The 24,990-nt window shown below is 36.5% G+C and overlaps 1 protein-coding gene across 2 annotated transcripts in view; it reads right to left on the bottom strand.

Moving 5' to 3' along the window:
- POU6F2 (POU class 6 homeobox 2) overlaps nucleotides 1-24,990 on the bottom strand; it is a 312,255-nt gene that overhangs the window by 244,340 nt on the left and 42,925 nt on the right. For both annotated transcript variants that reach the window (XM_040084661.2, XM_058423089.1), the window contains exon 2: nucleotides 27-198. In XM_040084661.2, coding sequence (XP_039940595.1) covers nucleotides 27-198 — 172 coding nt within the window. The remainder of the gene's footprint in view (nucleotides 1-26; nucleotides 199-24,990) is intronic.

Raw genomic sequence — 24,990 nt, 5'->3', positions numbered from 1 at the left:
GAAATGAAATACCTAGACAGACTTACCGAAGAGCTTGCTGGGAGTGTCCTCGCTGTCATTTGATTCCACAGGCGCAAGCAGGGGCTCATTCAGCTCGTTGTCTGAAGTAGCTGCCTTGTCCTCACCTCTCAACTCTGCATTCATTTCACTCCGTAGTGACAGCAAGGGCTTACTGACTTGTCCAGCTATCATTGGATCCTAGGTTGGGGGGGGAAGAAAGAGTGAGGGGGGGGGGAAAAAGTGGCAGCTTTGGTGTGCGTATACTCTCTCTTCCACTCTCTCTCTCTCTCTCTCTCTCTCTCTCTCTCTCTCTCTCTCTCTCTCTCTCTCTCTCTCTCTCTCTTTCACACACACACACACACACACACACAGACTCTCTCTCTTATCTCTGGCTGCTCCTGCTGTTATTGCTGGCTGCAGTCAAGTGAAGAGCTATTACAGATCCAATGAGTTTTCCATTACTCCCCACCCTATTAAAGCTCAACTAGCATGTGAAAGATTCAGGATGCTTTGGAGAAAAACTTCTATGAAAGCAACATAACCAACACAGCTTTAATTGTGGGATGTGCTTTTACTGTATGTATGTTTTTACAACTCCCCCTGTCCTTAGCATAGTAAGAGAAGGAATTCCTATATGCTCCGATACCACAGAAGAGGAGCCCCCTGTGAGTTCTCCATAGTGATTTAAAGAGGCATCCTCAGCTGTATAACATTAACAAAATCAAATACACAGTTTCTAGCATCCAGCATTTCTATGAAAACACACAGTATCAAATAGCCATTTCATTACGTACTTTTAACAGAAATACAATTTTCTTCTAACTGTTCTTATCATTGGGATACTATGCTCCAGAAGTCCATAAGGACACAAATACACATTTTTCTTTTAAAAATAAAAACCACAGAAACCATTTTCTAAAAGATAAAATTAGGGAGGATACTTACACATACAGTTTGCAGTTATTCTTGTGTTTGCAACATTATATCCCCCAGAAAACATTACACACACACACATATATATATATATATATATACACACATCTAAATTTTTCCTTGATGATCAGAATCTGTTTTATCTTCTGGTCATTGAGGATGTTTAGGGCTCAGGCTTTATTTCCAAGCACACTCAGTTATTCCGTTTGCAAAATAATAAGCATAATATCATGACAGCACAGAAAACAGAGTTTAAAAAAAAAAAAAAAACCCTTTAAAAAAAAAAGAAAAGAGAACGAGTGACCTTGTTGCTCTCTCTAGCAGCTATTTATTGCAAAGTTCATGCCTAAATGGTTCTTATGCAGAGAACAGGTGACCAGCGAGCAAGTAGGTTGGCTAGCATGTTCCCTCTGTCCCATCCTCACATTGGTTGATGTTTGCCTGTGGGTTTTTTTAATGTATTCATGTCTGAAAAGTGAATTTGATATGACACATGATAATCTATGAAAATGTTAATCAATACAAATAGTTTAAGCTGTCATCAAATGCACTTCTTTAGTCAATACTCATATTGCTGAAAACAATGTCACTGTCACCAGGGCTTAATTTGCACAGCACTTAAATATTGGACTCTGTGCATCAATGCACTCCTCTTCAAATACTGTAGGTAAACACATTTTCTCCCTATTTAAGGCTGAAGCACTCAGCACGCATTTAGTTGAGCCGAATTCTCCCTTTTGAATACCTTGATAGGTCCACTGGAGGGCAAAATTAATACTTAATTGAATCTCACAGTCATCAAAATAATCAATACTTTTTTATTATTTATTCTTTACAGTCTGTTGACTGTTTCAAACCTCTGAGGGAATGGTGGAAAGGATTCATGGCTTTGAAACACTGTCATTTAACAAGGTAATTTTCAGTGGGGCATTAGGGGTTGTGAAACATATAATAAAACAAAAATGGTGGCTTATAATAGGAAGAAAGAAAAGAATTATATTTCTGCCATCTAACAAAACAGGATAAATTTAAAAAAAAAAAAAAAAAAGCAGCAAGTGCAAGCAGGAAAGGGAGAAAGGAGGGGGAGAGGGAAAGGAAAGAAAGACTGGCTTTTGAAGGGTTTTATCATATCAAGAGCAGAGCTGAGCTTTCATAATGCTGACATTTCTCATTCTGACAATCCTAAACAAGTGGAAAGGATGAGATCGCAGATATCATCTTTCATCACATTCCCCAGCTTAAGAACCAACATGACAGCTTCTCTTCCCTTTACACTGTTAATTACTAAATAAAATACTGCTCTCTGTCAACATTAGATTATTGCAGATAGCAACCACAAACATTACTCCATTGTTTTGTTTTGCCTTTTTTTTAAACCAATGATACCTACCTTGAACACTTCAAAAAATGAATTAGGCTTGTGTCTACATATTGTAAATATATGAAACATAATCAATTTAATCAATTTGGTCAATCCATGCTATTGTCAGGCTAAATTGCTGGCAATTTATTTACATTTCATTTAAGGAATTTATTAGGCAGCAACAATCTGAACATTTCTTAGATGTTTCTGGAGAGGAAACAAAAAACAACAACAGATTCCTTTTGCAGACACTGTAAAACATTCTGACTTGTTTTGCTTCATACTCATAGTGCACTATGGACAGTCATTTACTGAAGCAAAAAAATTGTTTGCTTTCATATACTAAATAATGTATTTTAGCAGGTTTTGCAGCTAAAGGTCATCATGAACACAAATAGCATTGTTTCAGTCTGTGGTGCTTCTCTCAGTTTCAGCTATTCAAAATTAACATCAAGATTTGTTATTAACATCCATAACAAATGCGAATCAGGACAAAATTTGACCCTTTTCATCAAAGTAGTTTGGGGACAGAACTAATCATGTCCACAGAGGAAAAACTCCTGATCTGAGGACTAACAGCAATTTAATGGATTTAATGTAATCTGTAGGATTCTAGATTAAGTCTAAGTTGCCAAATTCTGTAGTTGAATATATGAAAAATGGGAGGACGAATAATGTGGGAAATGCGAGAGCACTGGGAGAAACCTCAGCCCTTAGGTGACAGTGAATTCACAGCAACTTCAACAGAGCGAAGGTTTTATTTGTCATATATATCAATAATTCGGCCTCATCTGGAGTACTTTGTTCATTTCTGGTTAGCCCATCTAAGAAAGATACATCAGAAAAAGGTGCACTAAGAATGATAAACTGATTGAAAGGACTGAGTGTGCTTACAGAAAAGTGTGACTAAGAATGAGCATGATCAAAGGATACAAGAAAATAAACAGCAGAGAGAAAATGTAGATCAGGAATTATTCACCCTAACTCATCTGAGGAGAAAAGGTGTCTCCACTGAAATGAGAAAAAGTCATAAATCTAATAACAATAAATTATATTTTTCCAAATGGTAGGTGGTGGAAAACCTGTGGAATTCATTGCTGCAAGGTATTACTGAGACCTGCACTGCAGTAAACATCAACATAGTCACTCACATGGCTAGGCATATTCTTAGCAGTGAATTTAAAACAGCTTTGCAAACACACAGGCAAGGATTATAAAGAGTGAAGTAACATAAACTGCTGTCCCCTCCCTCAAGCAACACAAGAACCTGTAGGGCAGCTCTCTCTATCAGGCAGTAAATAAATGACAACTTTTTCTATAAGCAGACAGATTAGACACTGTCTAAATTTTTAGTCTACATGAAGACTAAATAAATCACTTAAACAATGACTTAAGGAAAGGTACGTTTCCTTGAAAAACATATTAAAAATTGGATATTTTTAAACTTCAGGTTATCTCCAGGCCTTCAATTGCTTTCTGTGCTTAAAAACATGTTTGTTCTGCAGTGAATGATGCATGATTAAAAACTACTGTTTTTGCAAAACACAAAATAAATCTTAATTTTAGTGCACAACAAGTGGCCTAGTCTGCCAAATCCCTTGGTGATCAAACGTTTTTTTCCTGTATTCTTAAGGGCTGCCCTAAAAATTCTGGAGTAGTTGCTATGACAGCTGCAGGCCCAGCAGCCCTCTCCTCCTCTTCTGCCCACCTAAAAGTCCCTCCCAGAGAAGACCCATAGCACTGGAGAGGATGTGCTGAGGCAAGGAATTTCTTATGCATCTTTAGTAGCTAATACTATCAGGATATGTTCTGCACTGGATGTCTGTGGGCTTGACACTCAGCATTTGCTTTTTGGAAGGTGCTATAGGTCAGATTACATTTTGCACTGTAAACACAGGCTCTTCTGCTCCCTGACAGCCACACAAAAGTTTCAGCTTTTCATATGCAACACAGAAAAGTTTAAGAATGCATAACGCCAGCAAGATGAACTTTGTCAAAAGGGTTTATATGTTTTAAGTAAGAGGCAAGGGCACATGATGCTTCAGAATTTCAGGGCTCAAGTTATGAGAGAACTAAGGGATCACAATCTCCTTATTCGAAATATAACTGTATATACCACACACATAGTGACAAATTATACACCTATCTCTTGCAGATACTCATATAGCTTGTCATCTATTTCTTGTCCAAATAGCACTAGTATTTCCAGACTTGCTTGTTTTCTATGAGACCTCCCTGACAGCTTTGTGCTGCTAGTGGTCCTCCCTGCTGTGTGTCTCCCTTAAGGGGTGGCTTGCACCACCTGTATTGCAGTTACAGTATCTGCTACACCACTCCAGCTCTACCACTCCCCGATGTTTTAAACCGGCTGTTGGGCTTAATTTAACAGTAAAAATCCTGTGGATTTGCAAATGTGAATTACACAAAGTTCTGGTAATGCAACCTCTTCTAAAAGCTAAAACCTTTACTTTTTTTCTTATCTGAAGGACTGTACAAAGTACAGGAGAATATTTATCATTGTGTTAAAAGCTTGCCTTTGCACTTTAAGGGTAAAGGTGCAGTTTCTAAGCAAAACTATTTAGTAATCAAAGACAGCTTTTAAAATAAACTGTATAGGGTTTGTGTCAAACATGCCCTAGGCAGAATTATTAATCACTTTCTTCCTTAATGTAGGACTTGGGTGATAATAGACCTTTATAAAGGCTTCATGTACTGATTTAGCTACTGGTCTAAATTTTGTATTTACTGCACCATAAACATTGCTGCTCTGTATGTAATTACTTTCTAAATTCTAGTTCAGAGAATAAGTAAGACCCTCTGTCTTGATTTTTATTTTGCCCTTAGTTTGAAGTTAATTTTCACAGCCTTTTTCCCCCCCTTCCTTAGAAGTATTATAAATCAACGTTCTGCTTTTCTTCAAAACATAAAATAAATCCTGCCCAAATGCCTATCCCCCATCGTGATATTGCACAGACTTCTGTTTGGGTCATACACAATGAATTTGTTTGAGAGCAAACACAAGAATTCTACTAATAAACATAAAATTGACACTTTGTAATTACTTATTATTCCAATGACTGCACTAAAAATTTATTCAAATTGTAGCATTTAAGATTTTTAAATTGAGATAGAACATGATAGCAAACTTTGATAAAGCTGTTCTAAGATGTACCTTAGCTTAGTTTTTGTGTGAGGAATACATTAAAAAGACTCTACTGGAAAAGGATTTGACTTATTTTTTTTTGTAAACACCAGTGAAATTTAGGATTACCTTCTCCATTGGTCTTCTTATGAAAAAATTTTCTTCCTTCATCTTATTACTTCTAGAGGTATTAATTGTTTTTTCCAAAAATAAAGATCTCTTGCAGACAAACTTTTTTGATTCTTTCTTCTTTTTACATTATTTTATTTGCTGTCACTAATGTGCTGATATTTCCCTCCCAGTCTATTCATAGACTGGTTTATGCAAACTACTTTGAATCAACCTTTTGTCACCTGCTAGCCTCTGACCATTTCTACCCACTGGCTCTTATTTCCCTGGAAAAGTTACAGGGAAAAATCTCATTTTCTTCACAGCTACTTGTACTATCACCTTTGGATGAATGTTTATAAGCAAAACAAACAAGCTGATTGATACATGATCATTGATCTCTCATCACTACTTTGATCTTGAACTTCTACTTATGCATTTATGTCTCTTACCTATATTACTCATATTCAACTAATTAAAATCTTCTGTATTACCTCTCCTTTCTCTTACAGCAAAAAACTAATATATCATCAGCTCATCTCACTCAATATGAATACTATCACCCAAAACAGTCTCTGCCTTTCTTCAGCTAGAATTGTATTTATTCTCTTCATTAAATTCTCTGTAGCAGGAAAAGAAAGTTATTTTCTCCCTTTGCTCAATACAATGTATGGTTTTGGACATTTGGTTTTTTTTCCAGTGATATTCATTTTCACATATAGAGTCCAGGTTGCAGTTAAAAAAGAGTTTTCTAGTTAAAAATAATTTGGCTAATTAACAAATCAGTGCTTAGTTATACACATTTTATTAATAATACTGAACTATAACAATTTAAGTTGGAAAGTCAGGAAAACTATCACTGCCCATGGTGCTTTCTTTCACAGAAATGTTCTTCTCAAGTTAAGCAGTAATGTTAGGGTTGTCTCCTTTATTTATTTACTTAATTTTAAGTTCTGAGGAAAGAGAAATGGTTACTCATAATTAGAATAACATAGATCTGACTGGAAAAATTAGGTTTACAGAAACTTATGGAGCTTTTAGTTGTTGCTTTGGGAATCTTAAAATAGAATTAATTTTATTTCTTTTTTAAACTAAATTTTTAGTGGCAATATCCCTTGAACTGCTGTGCCTTGAGATTGGGGTACTACAATGTGTTTTCAAATCATACCAAAAAATCCCTCACTAATTTTTTTTCCCCTATTTCACTATTTTCCCTAATGATACTATTGCACATATTTCTTAGACCTATTAAGGTGAAGCTGAAAGGTTCACAAGAGAATTTCAATTTGCTAATCAGGCTAGCTAGAGGCTACAGGGAATAGACACACATAAGCTGCCCCATGGTAAATAGCTAGGTCACCATTTATTTTACAGTCAGTTTGGGTTTATTGCTCTAAATGCACCCAGCAGTCATGCTGCAATCTTCAAAACGGAAAGGAAGGCAAAGAATGCTGGTTTAACCACTGAAAAAGTAAGGAACAATAATTTGTTGTAGGAGACTTCTGCACCTCTGGTCCAGAAAAGCCATTTCTTAATCCTGCTGGCAAAGAAATATGTGCACTAATGAATCCATACTTTGTGTTTTTCCTGACACATATGACACTTCGGGATCACATGCAGAGTACACACAGCATAAAAGCTTTACTCTAAATGTTGCTTTAAAGTCTTAAAAGTTGACCTTAATGCTTCTGATACAATTATTAGTTTGATATAAGGATCAGACTGCTCTTGTTACCAGAACTCTAGTTAAGTCTTGTATCAGATCCAGGGAAAAGCTATTCAAAATTTTCCTCTGTTAATTAGATAACAAAAGTTTTAATTTTGGCCTTGGCCTGATTATAATGATTCTGCATTTAAATGACACTGTCTTACTGGAAAGGAACTTGTCTCTCTGTGGACATGTAGGAAAAGGCAGTATGCATACACAGGTCAAGAGACAAGAGAAGCTACAATTCTGGGAAGCTACCACACTCCTCAAAATACATGACAGACAATAGTACACAGCCACTAGAAATAACAAGTCCTGAGAGTGGTGAGAGAAATCAGCCTTCTTCTAGTTAAGATTCTTGGAGTTACACAAAACCTGACCCATTTTTGTGAAAGCAGACAATCAAGCCCTAGAGATCAGGATAGGGCAAAGGCAAAACAGGCAATTTTGACTGGGAATAGACTTTCCTTCAAGAGACTTTCCCACTCATTTAATAGAATCATTTAGGTTGGAAAAGACCTTTAAGATCATCCAACTAAGAGATTTCCTACTCTTTTTTCATCTGATTACCTGAATAAAGGAGATGCTGTAGGAGAGTAATTAAGTCTGAAATTAGAAGACGGTTCTATCTGGAGTACAACTTTGACTCTTTCTTCATACGAGTAATGGATGATTCCCATGCTCTGTCAATTTTATTCTGAAGGAGCCATGCCAAACAGAAGAAAACATCCAGAAAATTTCAAGCCTGAAAGAATAACTAAAATTTTTATATTGTGGAGCCAACTTACCAGAAGACTTGGGAAAAAATCCAGTATGAAGAGGAAAGCATTGTCTTCCATTGGGAAACAAAGAAACAAACAAACACACACACACAAAAAAACCCCAAACCCGCAACCAGTTCTATAAAGGTATTCATTCATTAACCTTATGGAAAAAATACGATTCTACCCTAATGCAATATATTAAGTGTCTAACTGATCCCCACTATAAAAAAACCCCAACCTTGTTCACCCCCCAAATTGTTTCATGTGGTCTCCATGCTGACCACCTGAGAAGACAGGTAGTTAAGTACAATCAGACTGTTTACCAAATCACAAGTGCTCTTTCAGAAGTCTGCCATAGTCATAACTTGTCTTTTTTTCTTGTTTAATATTTGATCAATTTCTATTTTTAATAGCCCTTAAACACAAGGACTCTTTCCATGCTGCATGTGTTAAAGGTCCTTGTAGAACCTACACTATGCTCTTACCAGCGTAATCCTTCTGCTCTCCATGAGAATAAGAGGCCATAAACAACCTCTTTGAAATCAAGAAACACATGAAAATATTCCATGGCATATTTGAGTTAGTCTTTCCATGGTGTAAGATTTCTTACTAAGATTTCTACCACAAAGTAGTCAAATGGTAATAAGTTGGCCCAACCAGAAATTTAAATATGGTATTATATGCAGTTTGTCTATATTTTCACTTGTCAGGCTTTGTCAACCATGCACACACTACAAATCACTTTGGGTGAAAAAATATCAAAGCCAAAATTCACCTAAAATTGCTTTCTTTTAAAAATCAGCCCATCCAGAATCACACCAAGACCAAACTTATAATAGCTTTTGAATGTTAATCAGGTATTAGAAAGAAACTTGACCAGGCTGCATAGAAGGCACTCAGAGTGATTGACAGAGGCTCTCCTTTTAGTTAAACAGAAACTTAATTTTACATAACACATTAGGATTTTCATGATGTAAAGCAAAGAAACCATTAACTTGAATTTTTAACGATCAGAGCAGGGGTTAAATAGTAACCCGGTTCAGTGGTTAATTCAATTACTTGCATTTGGTCTAGGAAGACCCAAATCAAGATCCATCTGTAGTCAGCCATGGACTCAACTACATGAGGAAAGTCACTTCCTATTTTAGTACAGGTCTCTTCCCTAGCTCTCACCAGAAATTCTATCAGAGACCCATAATGTAACACCTTCAAAAGAAACTTTGTTGAAATAGATACAAATCCCTTGTAGTGCAATGAAGTAACATTTTCTAGTGAAAACTCCTTGTTCCTGAAGGTTTTTAAAGTAATATTACTTTAGCTCCAGTTTCATGCAAGTTTCTAATTGAATGCCACTTTTTAAATAGTTGTCATTTATAATGCAATATATAGTAATAACCTAGACCAGTTTGGAAATTCAGTATCAAATTTTTGCAAATCTTTTAAAATCTTTTACAAATACGGTTAAAATGCTTAAACAAATCACATCAAGAAAATAATGATTTCACCAGAATATCACAATCAAAAATTGATGAAAAATCTTCAATCCAAAATTGTTCATTTTTATCTTGAAGCAAGTAATAATGTCTGCTTTAACTTCTTCTTGCTAAAAAAGGCCGAAGTCTTCCCAAATCTGAATCCAAACTTCGGATAGGTCAACCTTAATTTTATATATTATGTGGTTAATAAATTAGTCTGCTCTTCATAGTCTGCTCTTCACAATACAGCACACTCAAATTTCAGTGACAAGGGAAATTATTTTTTTCTGGCATTTCTACTCATATAATACTTTCTAGGGGTGGACCTTCAAATTTCCTTTTATCTACTCTAACCATAGAATAGAAAAGCAATAATACCCATCTTTTGAAGAAACTGAAAGCCTCTCCTGATCTGAAGCTCACAGACTAAAATAGTATTATCTTTTTCCAGATACTAGAAGATGTACTGAAGCTTCCAGGTTAAGAGGAAAAATCCCAAATAGTTTTCCTATCATTCTTCTATGTTGAGATTATCTGACAATAAAACCTGCTGCTACAGCTGCTAAACATACTTAATAATGCTGCAGATCAATAATGCAATGCTTTTTATATTTCCCAAGCCTTTCTCATTGATGAATGAGTGCAATTGTTTTTTGGTTTTGTTTTTGTTTTTGTTTTTTTTAATCATCACAAAAGGTCTTCAGGATTACTTTTTTTCATACCAGGTCTTCATCAACACTGGGGTACCACATCTTTCTTTTTATATTGTTGATCACAACACATTAATTTCTAATTAAATGTATTCAATTCAACATGCCTTCAACTATCACACAGCTTCTTATTTCTAATGCAATTTGCATAAGGACTTAAAGAACTTGAAGCCCAAATGGTGTTTTGCCTTTTAGTCAATAGCCTTAATCTGCTGGAAGTCGCAGGTATACTTATAAACTCCCAATGTTTCGTTCATTATACTAGGGTAGGATATGTCATACACCACATACAGTAAACTGTGTTATTTGTTAGACACATAGGAGGATCTCTTCAATACAAAGCAGTTTTTCTGTTCAATGCTTTACAACAGGAAAACAGCAGAACATTTACCAATCATTTTAGCAGCAATTACAGTAACTGGATTAACAATAAAAAATGAATGAAACATTTCTGTTGATATTTTCCTACATGAACAGTCCTGTTCTTTTCTATATGGTGTTTGGCTGGGGAATTTTTGGTGGGTTTGTTGTTATTTTAACAAAAAAATATTGCCATAGAATGATTTGCCATTGTCTCCCTATTGTTTCTCAAGGAAACTCCTTCACAACAGACAATATTTTAAGGAAGGAAATTCAGATCAGAGAGTAAAACAAAACATGCAAATATAGCCTCACACTGCTAACACCTGGTATTTGCAAACTGGCTGACATCACTAGGTTGCTCAGTTTCACTCTAAAAGAGTAACTATCACTGCTCTGCTCAGAGAGCAGTCACAAGTGCTGTTGATTTTCTTCTGTTTTTACAGGAGAATATTTCCAAAGATCCTATTATTTTTTATGGTGTGTATCTAATGTATGCACATATAGATATATAAATATTACATATATAAAAATTCTCTTAGCAGGCCTGATTCCTTCCCAATTAAGCCTTTTGAATTGCTGGCATCTGCTTCAACCCAAACAAACACATACTCAATTCTTCTCATGAAAAATCACTGAGATCTATGTAAGGGCACCAATTTTCTTGCCATTGAAACTGATAACAATATATCAATAGGTATCCCTAAATGTGGTTAAGTTTTTTCAAAAAAAAAAAAAAAAAAAAGTTCAACATAATCTTGTAATACTATTTGTCTCAAATTACCTTTTAACCTACTTTTTAACCTACTACAAACTTTGCTACTTTCAAAAAACAGTTAATAAATGTCATTTTTGAAAATAAAAGTTTCCTTCAAATTATTAATATTATTTTAAAGCATGGCATAATTTACACTTTTTTTTTCTTTTTTTTTTTTTCCTTTTTTTTTTTTTTCTTTTTTTCACTATGACTGCTTTGGTAACATTAGCATTCCAAAAATGAATATTAAAAAGTCATTAATAAGTTCAGAGTGATTAAAAATACAAAAATAGAGCAATAAAATGCAGAATATGAGTTTTGATCACAAGCTCACAATTTTTGTTCATAATAAGTTATTTTCATGTGTCAGTCCAAATGAAAATTTATACTCTGTGTTTGGCATATATATTTGAAGAAAGCATCCTTGCTTTGTACTTAAAGGAAAAGTTCATTCCTATGTCCATATTTATCATTAGTTTTATGAACCTAGAAGCTACATGTATTTAGAGTTTGCATACGCAAAACCAAAGAGCCACTTGGGTTTCCTGCAGCAAGCCTGAGTATACTAGCACGGCTTTAAGATCATACAGTGTTCAAACCATATTTGACCTTTCTGTTCATCCTCTTTGTATTGGATTATGTAACCTAAAAATGTGTATTCACTTTCATCTGTTGAAAGATGTTTTTTTGGGAGATATTTTATCCTTCTCTCACCCTTCCAGGGGGGAGGGGGGCGGATGCCTTCTGATAATGGCCCAGCCATTAAAACCAGGTGGGGCAGTGTTTCTTATCTCTTTCACCACCCCTCCATCCTCCCGGGGGACATCTTCTGATAATGGGCTATTAGGGGCCACCAATGACATGACACATTCCATCATCCCATTGTGAGATGCTCCACACAGTGGGGGAGGAGCCAACTGTTCCTAGCTAGATAAAAACCGGGACTGAAGGACACAAGGTATCCATTTTTTCCACTGAATTCCCCGAGGAAGACTGGACCCATCTCGTCACCACTGGACTTTCTACAGGATCATCTCTGCTCCACAGAACTACATCCGTTACTCCAGGAGGAATTATTTGGACTGCTTACAACACCCTGACCAACAGGGTGCCAGGTTGTATCCCTGACCCTGTCAGGGTTTTTTTTTCCAGGATTTTTGTTTGCTTCCTTGCTTGTTTTTTTGTACTACTACATTTGTCTTTTCCTTTTTTTTTTTCAATATACCTTGTAAAGAACTGTTAGTCCTATTCCTACATCTCGCCTGAAAGCCCCTAATTGCAAAATTGTAATAATTTGGAGGGAAGGGGGTTTCCATTCTCCATTCCAAGGGAGGCTCTAACTTTCCTTGGCAGACAACTGTCTTTCAAAACCAAGACACTCTTATAATAAAAAATAGTCTTTCCTTTGTGGGAGAGGAAGTTTGCCACCAGATGCTTACTATAGGAGGGCTGACATCTTGGAGGCTCAGTTTTGCCACTGAAGCTGTATGCGTTGCCAGTAACCTAATCCCTATAGATTGCTTAACCAATTTGTGAAGGAGAGAGCAGGGCAAGGTTGTCTATTTTGAGTTTTAAGCCTTCCTGTGAAAATTTGCATAAGTAATCTACACTATCCCCAGAATCTTTACTGAACACTTTCTTGCTCTATGCTTTATAACATCCAACTTGGAGTTTCATAAAAACTAACTTTCCTTAAACTACACTCACAAACTTTTAATTTTATTTACTTCTAGGACAATTTCCACTATTTTTAAGTGGACCTTAATAATTTTATTCATTTATTCTGCATAACATCTACCTAAGAAGATAAACACCATAGACACAAATAACCCCAATTCCTCCTTCTTTCTCCCTACTTTTAATGAGGAACACTACATCATAGGTATGGAGTATCCCTTTGGTCATTTGGGGTCAGACATCCCAACAGTATCACAGACTCGGACAATTTAGGTTTGAAGGGACACTAAGGTCATCTAGACCAGGTTGCTCAGAGCTCCAGCTAACCTGGCCCTAAATATTTCCAGACATGGAGCACCCACAACTTCTCTGTGCAACCTCTTCTGATGCCTCACCACTCCATTGGTAAAGAGCATTTTCCTACTAACTAACTAAGACCTGAGCCTATTCTCTTTCAGTTTGAAGCCCTTTCCCCCTTGTCCTATCACTACAAATTCTTGTAAATAGTCTTTCTCCAGGGAGGTTTTACAGACAGACTGTCCTTTCCCAGCCTCCTGCCTGTCTCCAACACAGACACCGTGCAAACACTGTGCTGTGACAGCCAAAACACTGGGGTGTCATCAGTATTTTTTTAGTGAAAAATCCAAAACACAGCATCATATGTGCTGCTATGAAGCAATTTTCCTCCAGCTAGCCAGTCTCCAGTACTATGATTGAGATCTACAACTTGGGAAAAGAGTGGAGGATCCACACACCATGCTTGAGCTCCCTTTTCACACAGACAGCTCTGCTCAACTCACAGGCCTGACAGTCACAGTTCATGTGCTTTTTCTGCATTCAAACACAGGATCCTTTTTATCATCTGATTCCAGCCTAAAATATTACTCTGAAGATTGCTGAAGAGAAATCTTGGCAAATAAAAGCATAAGCAAACAGAATTAGGCAGGCACCAAATAAATACGAGTAGCTAAATGTGGGGTAAGAAAAACTAAACCATCCCCTTTTTTTGCCCATTTATTTTCTGGTTTTAGACCAAACTCTTATTCATAGATTAAAATCAGGTTTCTTATTTACTTTTACCTACATTTACTTCATCCATTAATTTGCTGGGTTGTTTAAGTATTTCTCAGCACTACAGTATCTGAATGTTTAATCACATACTCTGATCTCTGTGTTTTCATGCAAGCTGGAGTGTCCTCAGAATTCATGTGGATATTAAAATGTTCACTTTTGCCATAAAATCAGCTTGGTGGGCGATTACTTCAATATGACACCTTATATAAGCTTACCATCATGTTTTCACTTGAAACATTGTAAGTAAATGAAATTATATTGGAGACATCAACAACACATACAATTTTGCCTGTTTGATATCCCATTACTGCAATAGCAGCAGCAATGGTTTTGGAAAAAGCTTTTTTTTCCCCAATAAGCATGTGTTCCTGCTTGCACTCACAAGCAGGGCATCTTTGTAGGGAGCATAATAAGGCCGCTTAAGTGACTATCACAAAGTATTTGCTTGTTTCCAAGAGAATGTGAAGTAGTACACCCACAGGCCTACATAGAAAATTACTAGTAAAAGATAACCAGCAACTCCTAAATGGAGTCAAAACATTCCTGCATGAAATTGATTCACTCGTGCAGTCAAAATAGCATAAGCATTAAATGTTCTCAGACTTGATACTTAGCTAGGCTATGAGAATAGTTTTGTAGCACCAAGATATGTTCACAGTCATTCCCTATGTAACTTGCCAAAGTAAATCAGAAAAGAGAAACTAGTCTCCATGTAAGTAACACTACTTGTACAATTCTACCAGCAGTTTCCTCTGCTCATCTTTCAGCTTCAAATCCTAACACATACAACAAAATTTCTGTTGGGCTCAAAAGTGTCTCTTCATATGGGAAGCCTAGAAATTCATAGGCTTTGAACTCCAAAGGGAATACTTTAGAGGGCAGGAGGAAAGGAGAGAGCAGGAGGGAGAAGAAAGGGGAAGGGGAATAATCCCAGTTTTAGAGGACTGTGAGTACTAAGCATTGAATACCAACCTCATTCTATTTCAAGTCTAAGTGTTGTGTGAAACAGAACTTAATAAGGTATATTAATAAACTTCCTTAATAAAGGAAGGAAAAAACTAAAACCAGAATAACAAAAAACCTAACCAGGTGGACTCCTTTTCAGTTTTGTACAGTCACACATTTAGTGTGAAACAAACGTTGAATTCTGTTCCATGTATCAGTTAAAGAAAAGCTACTGAGAGGCTGTGCTATAACCCACTTAGATTAATCAGCAACTCCAGGGTGCACTAACATGAATTGCATGATTAAGCAGCAATTCTCTGGACTTCTTCACATCAAAATCTGCCTTATTTTGTAGTTTAAAGCATTTATAATTTTAGTAGTCTCACATGGTCAGATGCACAAAGCTTCTCTCAGGGAACTGTTCCCAACTCTACATAAGTTCCCAACCTGTCTGATTCCAGCAGTGCAACTGAGTAATAGGAGGAGAACAGACAATCTAACTGTACAGATCTAACTAATAGTTGAACAAATTGTTCAACTGAGCTGGTTTTCGGGGGGGGGGGGGTGGGGGGGGGGAAGAGTTCTAGCTGCAGACTTCCACTATTTTTTATTATGTTTTATAAATATCAGAAAAGAAAAAAAAAAAAAAGTAAATGAATGTGCACTTATGAAGAGAAATAGTTAATGAAAATGCATTAAGTTCCATTTCCCTCTCACAACTACCATCACAAGGTAAAACTTTGGAAAGACACACATTTCCTTTAATAACAAAGGGATCTGGAAGGCCACAAAGAAGAGTTATCACATGGAAAAGTGACAACACAAAAGTGAACACTTATGCTGGGCTTCCAACCCCAGTACTTAGAGGTCACTCCATGAGACTCATGTCACTCCATCTGTACAGTTTTTTCGCCTACATGAACCAGTGTCTGTACACATCCCTAGCCGTCTTCAAAGAAAAGATGACAACATACTGAGAAGCACTAACAGAAGCCCAACCAGATATGTTAAATTTGTCGTGATGGAGTAACTGAACTGCTGTGATGAAAACAAAGCCATATTTATACTGTGGTTAAATTATAGCTTTAAGATATTGTAGTAATTTATCTATATCTGAAGGGTTGTAGTGGTTTCACATTCACCAAATGGTGTTTGCCAAATTTAGTGTAGTGGTCTTAGTGTTTATTCTTTTTTTTTTTTTTTTTTTTTTTTTTTTTTTTTTTTTGGTAGGAGAAGATCAGGAGAGGTAAAGCAAGCTTAAGCTTAAAAATAATCAAATAGTTTTATTAACACACACTAAAAGAATGGAAAAGTTGAAAAAAACAAAACTAAACTAAACTTCAAAACACTCTTCCCTTCCTTTACAAACTGTTACCTTTCTTACAAATGACATAGAGAGACACAATCTGTGATTTTCAGTTAGTTGCACCGTTTAAGCATAACCTTTCATCAGAGCCTTATGGAAACATTCGCCACAAGACAAAAATAGTCTTGTGGCTCTCAGTGTCACAAGTCTGCAACTGCCTGGAGTTTTTGCAGATTGTGCTGTTCCACCCCTTAGTAGCCTTGGCTACTTATGGGCCTCTCAGTGTATCTGGGCTACTGTTTAAGAATGCTTCTTTTAGCACAAAAAAAGAGGATTCTCTTTTTCTATCTCTAAAATTGTCTCTATCTCAAAAGAAATAGAGACCTACTTTTACCCCAGGAGTTAAGGGCTTTGAGATTCTCAAATCTCAATCATATCAGTCTCCAACTTTCATTAGAACCAGCACTTCCCCAAACAAGATTAAGATGTTACAATGAACAGTCCATTTCTCCATAGTTTACCCCAGAGAAGTCCAGTTAAAAATATGTCCACATCCTCAATCCCTCTTCTAATAATCTTTATCAGTTTCTTTCACTCTTTCTCCACTGACTTCATGCAGTGCCTTTTCTACACTCTGTCTCTTTCTCTCTCTCTCAGGGAAGGGTTAGGCCTTGCAAGCTCCATGTTGCTAGGAAAGGGTTAAATCTGCCCAGGCCTGCAGTGGACATGTGATTTCCGCCCCGGGAAGCAGTCTTTCTCCTGCTTCACCTCAGATTGACTGGTTTTCCTCCTTCCACTCTTTTTCCATCTGGCAAATCACCGGAGGAAGTAGTGGGGCGGGGCTCTACCCACCCCTTGGTGACAGGCAAGCTGGCCTCGGCCCAACCGGGCCTGTGAGTGGTATCAGGGGCCCTTCAGAGATCCCTCCTTGCTCTGGTGCTCCGGGGCTCTGAGGCTCCAGGGAAGTTTTAAAAAAGTAGTTAATGTTAAGCTGCCAACTTCTCTTACCCCGCCAGGAGCCGATGGAGCCCGGCCAGGCCTCAGGGCCAGCTTCCCCCCACCGCAAAGGGGGGCAGCAAGGCCCAACTCGGTGTTACCTGTTCAGCTGACCAGGAGGAAAGGACTGACCTGAACAAACTAAGATTTGTATGGGTACTTCCCCAAAGTCGCATTTAACATTTCAGTGGTCAAAGCAAGATGCCAATATATCCTAAACTAACCTTCTGAGAGGTCCCTGTCTTTTCTAAAACAATTTCCAAGGTCCTGACAGGGAAAAGCACTCCCACATTCCTCCCTAACTGAAAACCAAACTGAGCCGACCCATGACAAGGGTATAAACTGGTTCTTCAAGCATGTAACTTTGGACTAATCATACCTACTGAAATGGAGTAGAAAAAGCACTTCTTTTTGTGGACATTTTAAAGGTCTACTGGACAAAGAAATGTGTAACAAAGGAATTCACAGTTGTGCACAGTTGTAGTATCTTCTAATCGATATCACCAAAGTCTTACACCTCAGACTTTCTCTGAGTCAAACAAATACTTTTTGCACTATAATCTGGTGAAAAATTGTAAAACACTGCATTGACAATGAATGTAAAAGTTAAAGAACATATGGGTTTGTGTTTATTTTCCTCTCCAAAACTACTTCAAACATTTCTGAGTTTCCCTCTAAATGTCTCTACAGACTCAACCTAGGATCTCACTATCAAAGGGGGTTCTCTCCTGCTTCGTATGACATTAACACCATTAATAAGTTATTACCTCAGTAACACCTATTCTAAACCTTTTGCCTTCACTAGGGTTGTTGAAGTGTAATTCAGCACTTAATTTAAGGCAATGAGATTGAAAAGGGAGACTAGAAAGTGGAACACTTTGTAACATTGATGACAATGCACAGCTGTGTCCCTTTTAGTTGGTGTCATAGGAACAATAGTAAAATCTGACTTCATGTAGTACGCATGCTCTGCACAGGTTTTCACTAATATGATACTTCTAACAAAGAACAATAATGTGCATAGATATTATCTATTAAAGACAAACCATACCAACAGTGTGAGTGAGGACTAAACAAATTTGCCATACATGTACTTCCCAAGAGAAAACTGGAGGAGCTCTGACCTGTTCACAGTGACTGCACTGCCATCCAGAGGTAGGCTGCAGCTTAAAAGTCAGTGAAGTTGTCTTGAGTTGGCATGAAGAAAAGACCTCCCTTTAGTCAGCATTGCAGACTCCAGTTCTCAGGGAGCCATGGAAGTGATGTAACAGTTGAATTCTGCAAGGGTCTGAGGTTTATCCACATGCATTTGTGGCAGAATAGCTTCCAAGCATGCTTTTTTTAGTTTAGATTGTGAGAAAAGGGAATTAACTCCGTACCAGCAGTCTCATTCTCCAGGATGGTTAAAGGCATGCACACAAAGCTTTGTGGGGGAGAATTACTGCTGGTCTAAAAGAACTCCAAACCAACCAATAGCATGGAAATAAGTGGGGACATGGCTTTTATTAAAGTGTTCAAGAGAGTCTGAGTGGTGTGGGTGTGTTTGTTTTTGTTTTTGTGGTGTTTTTTGTTTTTTTTTTTTTTTTTTATGGTAACCTGAGATACGTGGGCACCTTATTGAGTCTAACCAAGAGATCCAGTTAACGGAGAATGTGAAGAAATAAGATTGGTATTCATACCTTTCCTTTTCAGGCTTCTGTGGTGAACATTTCAGTTTATAAAGAGAAGACAAAAGATGGAGGACTGCATCCCTTTCTTTTTATCTCATTCAGCAAGTAGAAGGAACTTAGAGATAAAATGTGAGAGATCATTTAGATCATAGAAGGAGTTAGAAATTAGACAGCTTAAGAAAGTGCACTGACGTCCATTTCTTGACTGTGATCCAAAAACCTGACCTGTACAATACATTTCGTGTTTGCATCTGGCACCAGTAAGTAATGGGTGGATATGTAACTTATTTATCCAGATGAATACAAGTGCATTCTTACCTCTTGATCTAAACTGAGAATAGAGTTGTTGTAATAAACATCTAGCATTGAAATATACAGTAAGGTATCTTACACTTTACATTAAAAAATCAAGAAATGCGAAGTATTTAATAATTTTCCTACCTTCTTAATATAGATTTGTATGCATGGAATTCTTAAAACTGAAATATTTAATTTAAAAGGTAATAGGGGATGAATATCTGTCTGATGAAACAAACAACACAAGGCACAGAAGACATTCCTATTCAATGCAGTGCATTAGTTTCAATCATATCATTCTGTAGAATGGAGGATAGATATGAGATATCTATACTTCTACCAATAGTTTAGAGACGCTCAGCGTAAGTGGTGTATCAAGTTGCTCAGATGGAAATAGCAAAGCATATTAAATAATTATTTGGAATTCAAACATGTATAAAATTACATCTTTTCCTCAAAAGAAATCTTTTGCCTGCTTGTTATCCGCAGCCAATGTCACTGATGGCTCTAGAGAGATGGAGAAAGAATTTACTCTGGATGAGGACAATCAATCAAACTCTTCTCTGGAACTACATATGCCTTTAGAACAGATCAATAAATGCTACATGTTGATCAACATCAGTAGAATCATGAAGACAACATCAAAATGATACATATATACATATTAACTACTGCATGTGTGTATTTATTTAAATAGTAATTTTAAATAAAATTCTGAATTTTGTTTTTATTGATGCATGTCCATACATAAGCTGGCATTGACTGAAACCCTATTACTGCTCTATCAACCTGAAATTCTGCAAGGGAATGAAACAGAGAAGTGAAATATTAATGGAAAGTGGAATTTTCCTCAAAATAGCCTCAGTAAATATGTCGGTCAGGAGAAAAAAATAGGTCAAAAATAGAAAGCTTATATCTCCAATATCAAAGAAAAGAATGTTTGTGTCAAATCTATTGGAGAAGTTGCCATGAATGGTTCATCTGTGTGAAAATATGATCCTTGTAATGCTGCTAAGATCAGGAAGACTTAGGATGATATGTTGAATAAGTAGGTTGCAGAAGTTAAAAATGTCCGTGGGAAGTTTTAATTTACATGTCTATTTTTCAGTATTTTAAAATGGGGAGTAGGAGTGGAAAGTGTAAAAAGTTGGTTTTTAGGACTGTTCATTAGTTAGTATAAAAAGGAAAGTATATTAAATGTGAATATTAAGGTAAAGAAGTCCTTATAAATGACATTCGATATTTTCCCAGTGTGCAATTTCTTTCATTTGAATTAAACTGTTTCCTCAGTTTTGGATCATTTGTATTTCTTTTCCTTGTGGTCCATATGCCCCTGCTGTTCTATGTACAGTTCATCTTCCAACCTTTTCTAAATCACTCAGAAAGATAAAGTAAAATGAAATACACAGTACATTTAAACCAGAGAATTTAAAACCATCTTTTTATTAGCCTCGTTTGTAAGGTCTTTGTCGGGGGAAGCATGTCCTAATTCACCACCTAAATCTGCAAAGGTTTTTTCATAGACATCTTGTTGCCCTCTGCTCCTTCTTTTGCAAGCAGGAATTTTACTATAAACCTCAAAAAACATTTTCATGAGTGAACACTTGAGAACTTAACCATTGTAGTGGTTTTGTATTCACTTGTTTCTGTTTGCTAAATTTAGTATAGTAGTTTGAGAGTTTACTCTTTTTTTCTCTTTGTGAGACAGATTTAGGAGAAGTAAAGTAGGCCCAAGTTTAAACAAATAGTTTTAACACACAGAAGGAACAAAAATAAGGATTAAAAAAAATGAAACTTCTAAAACACTTTTCTTCCTACTACAATGTATTAACTTTCTTGCAAAGAAGCAAAACTCAGAACTTGAGGTCAGTACTACTTATAAAATAGTCTTTCAGTCTTTTGGGAGAGAGAAGTCTCTCCTGATTTGCTCTGGTAACTTTCCACAAGAGAAACAGTCCACTTGTGGCGTCTAACTCTTACAAAAGCAGCCCGACTGGGAACTTCTGCGCAAGTAGTCTTTCTTGTGACTACATATGGGTCGTGGGCTCACACATACTGGGGGTGCCATTTTTTAAAGATATATAACTCTAAAGGCAAAGGATCCTTCATCTCAAGGAACAGACGGGCCCCCTGTTGGGGGTGGCTGTAAAAATGAGCTGATATCTCTGAGGAGGTCAAAAGAGGCTGCCTAAGCTTAACTCAAAGAAAGTACTCTAAAGAGCAGCAGTCATTGGGTCTACTGCAAAACCCATAATTTAACTCTCAGTGACTCGTTAGTGAGAATCATGCCAGACTTGTCTAAAAAACACGCACCTCAATATTGGCTAAATAAAGGTAGTCATTCTACAAATTAACAATTGAATTTGTATGGCCCATGGTTTATCACCTTCCTATATTTGCAGCCAAAGCAAAGAGAAAATACTGTACTCAGGTATGTTCAGAGAAAAAATATTACAGATGTTAACAAAATAATACAGATAGTATTTTCTTTCTACCCTTTTCCATAAGACCTTCCAATTTATCACAGGTTGTGCTATTGTTTGAGTTTTATATAAGCTACCTGCAATTCCTTACCTCTTTCCATAACTGCTACAGACCTGTTTTCCAGTGCAATGTGCTTACTGCAATGGGCTTTTATTGTCAATATTTTAATTTTAAAAATTCAACTAATTCATTAACTTCTATGTTTTATCAAAAAGACTTAACTAAAACACAACACTAAGGATCATTAAGAGAAGAAGCTGAGGCAGAGGGTGTTTTGCTTTTAATTTTAATGAGAATAATAGAAGCTGAAGTGTCCTTACTCAAGGCATACATGAGAATACAAAAAAAATCATTTCAGGTAAACATAAATTCTGCTTGAATTGTAAATGACCCTTCTAGCAGAAATCAGACTAAGGTAGGAGCTCAAGTTCTCTTCTGTACCCCTACTCTTTTTTGCAACATTTTTCAAATATAGCAAACCAATTTAGACCTAAACTGTAGAAACCCCACAATTTCTAATGATCTTTTCACAAAACTGCAATTACTCTATATTTAAGATATGTATGTGAAAAGTCTGTCAAGGCCTTGGTTTGTTTCTTTGGTTTGGGATTGTTTGGGATTGTGTTGATGAAATAAATTTCATGTATTAACTGTCATTAAAAGGACATTTTTAATAATAGATTGAAAAAATGCAGTGAGTTGGGATGGCTGCTTCCCCCTTTCCTCCCTCATAGCCACTGGTGGACATTACTTATGCAGTGTTGTGCGATAAACTGTCTTCAATATGTGAACAACTTCAATTTGTGAATAGAATGTCAGAAACACAGGATACTTTGTTTCTCTGAAATCTGCCAAAAGAGAACAGGAGTCCTCTTTCACAGTACGAGTGGGGGAGAAGAGTATTAAAATATTTTAGCTTTTAAAACCATGTAATCAGATTGTTTAAATCCCATATTCAAGTGGCTTTCTCATTTACAAAGTGCAGTCTGATAGCTGACTCACTTTGAAATTGAAAACAGTGTTGGGACACGGATCTGTTAGAGCAGTGTAAATTTGGAACAACTCCATCAACTGCAAAGTAGTTAAAAATTAGTAGCTGGAAACTGGCCTATAATTTGCTTTAATTCTTTAACTATTTCAAGACAGAGATAAACCTGCTCCATATCAGTCAATTATTTGCTGTCACCCAATATTCTACTGCTGTGTCAGACTCACTGATCACATTCTTCCTGATTGCTTCCCTCTTCCTACAGAGATAACTGTTTACAATAAAAGCAAAGCAACATATGATCTTTCACCTGCCAGGAAACTTTAAGGAGAAAAATCATCAAAGCAGTCCTGTACCAAGCATCCATTTGTTAGTCAGAAGAAGAAGCTTCTTACCAAAGGCAGATAAGAACTTCTTTTAATCTGTGGAATATGAGCAATTCTAAAGAAATTAAGGACTTAGCTATAATGAGTATAAAGGACTAGGAAATTAATAGTAGAAAGTATATTTTATAGAACAGATAAATCCCACATGATTTTGAACCAAATTATTTAGTAGATCTCTAATCATATTTTAAGGGTTACCTAAATGCCAGGCAATTACAACTCTACAGAAACAGAATAAAAGCTCAGTGTAATTAACATTCAAATAACTGCTAATTTGTCCATTTATTCACAGGTCATGCAACTTCATAATAGAGTTTGTCAGAATTAACTCTTTAGATATGCAGTCTTTGTGCCAGCAGTTATTAAAACAAACAACACATTTATAATACATCTTTCTCTCAGTCTGCTCGGGCTGAGCAAAAGCACACTTGAAGCTCCAAGACTCACACACACTGTCCACTTTAAATAGAAAAATCTCATTGATTGTATGAAACTCGGGTCTCATTTTTGTCCATCGATCCCCTTGGTGACCTTCTACAACATCAAAGCCCAGAGCGAACCCAATCTGACCCTGACTTTATGTGCATTATTATATTGAGAGACTGGAGCTACTTACAGTCCATGCCATTGTCTCCATAGGTATGTAATAAAGTATTCTAGAACTGCTCCTGCAGAGAACACTTCATGCACTCGGTATTTCCTTTTCTCTGTCTCTGTCTCTCTCTCTCCCCTGCAGTCCTTAAAATTCCTCTCTTTGCTGTGCTGAATGTTTTTTGGGGTTGTTGTTTTTTTTTTTTTTCCCCTCCAGTGGACAGCTCAACATGAGCAACTTCAGACTTTGACTAATACTCACATAACTCTCAGTAAACAACATCCTTCACACAGATCTATAACTAATAATAATGCTCTTTATTAAGCTCTCCTGTGAAACAATATGTCTAATAAAAGCTGCTGTCCATGGTGTTTTAATTATAATAAATCACCTTCATTATGACGCGTACTTCAATACAACATGCCTAATGCTTAGCTACCTGGAATACTACAATAATGAGGACAGAAAATAGACATCTTGAAGAAAGTTATTTACACACACTGAAAAATTCTACAGTACCATACTGCTTTGCAACATGAATTTCAACAACTTTTTTCTTACCTTACTGTTTCATAACATCAGAGCTGAGAAGAACCAACCCCCCTGAAAAATGCTGCTTACACAAATAACAGGACCTTGAATACATCCACTAGCGTGAAAAAATAAGTCCTTGCAGTGCAATCATTTCTCTATAAATGTATAAAAGTATTTTACCACCCTGTGCAACAAATCAGTGATGAGACTATAGGCTATTGTGTGCTGGTACCTAGGGATTTCATGTCAAAGTCAACTTCCTTGGCAATCCCTAGAGAACTGCGCTGTGCACATTCTCGTGAAAGGTGTGAAAATCTGATTTTCTAAAATGGATCAGTAATTCTCTATGAAGGGCAAAAGGATCAATAAATCTTTGCTAAGTAGATTGTAGAGGAAAAATTATTCTTTCAGTGACAGTACATTAGGATCCTCCAAACAATCTCAATAAACTAAAGACGTAGCATTTCTCCAGCAGCTACTTTTGACTTCTGATATATTTTCGTAATCTCTGATCATTCTGCAATGCACATACATTTATATTTGCTAAGCAATGTTCCATGTTGATGTTGATTTATGAGTGTATGCCATTATGCTCAGCTGTGAGTAGAAGAAGAAAACTATTAGCTGCTTGTAACCTGATAGATGTGATACAAGAAAATGTGATTACAACCATGTACACATATTTGTTTGTTACTATATCTCTCTATTCCTACACAAGTAT

Source organism: Hirundo rustica, chromosome 1 (assembly GCF_015227805.2).
Source record: "Hirundo rustica isolate bHirRus1 chromosome 1, bHirRus1.pri.v3, whole genome shotgun sequence".
Lineage (NCBI taxonomy): Eukaryota > Metazoa > Chordata > Aves > Passeriformes > Hirundinidae > Hirundo > Hirundo rustica.
This window is presented reverse-complemented; position numbering and strand designations above follow the sequence as displayed.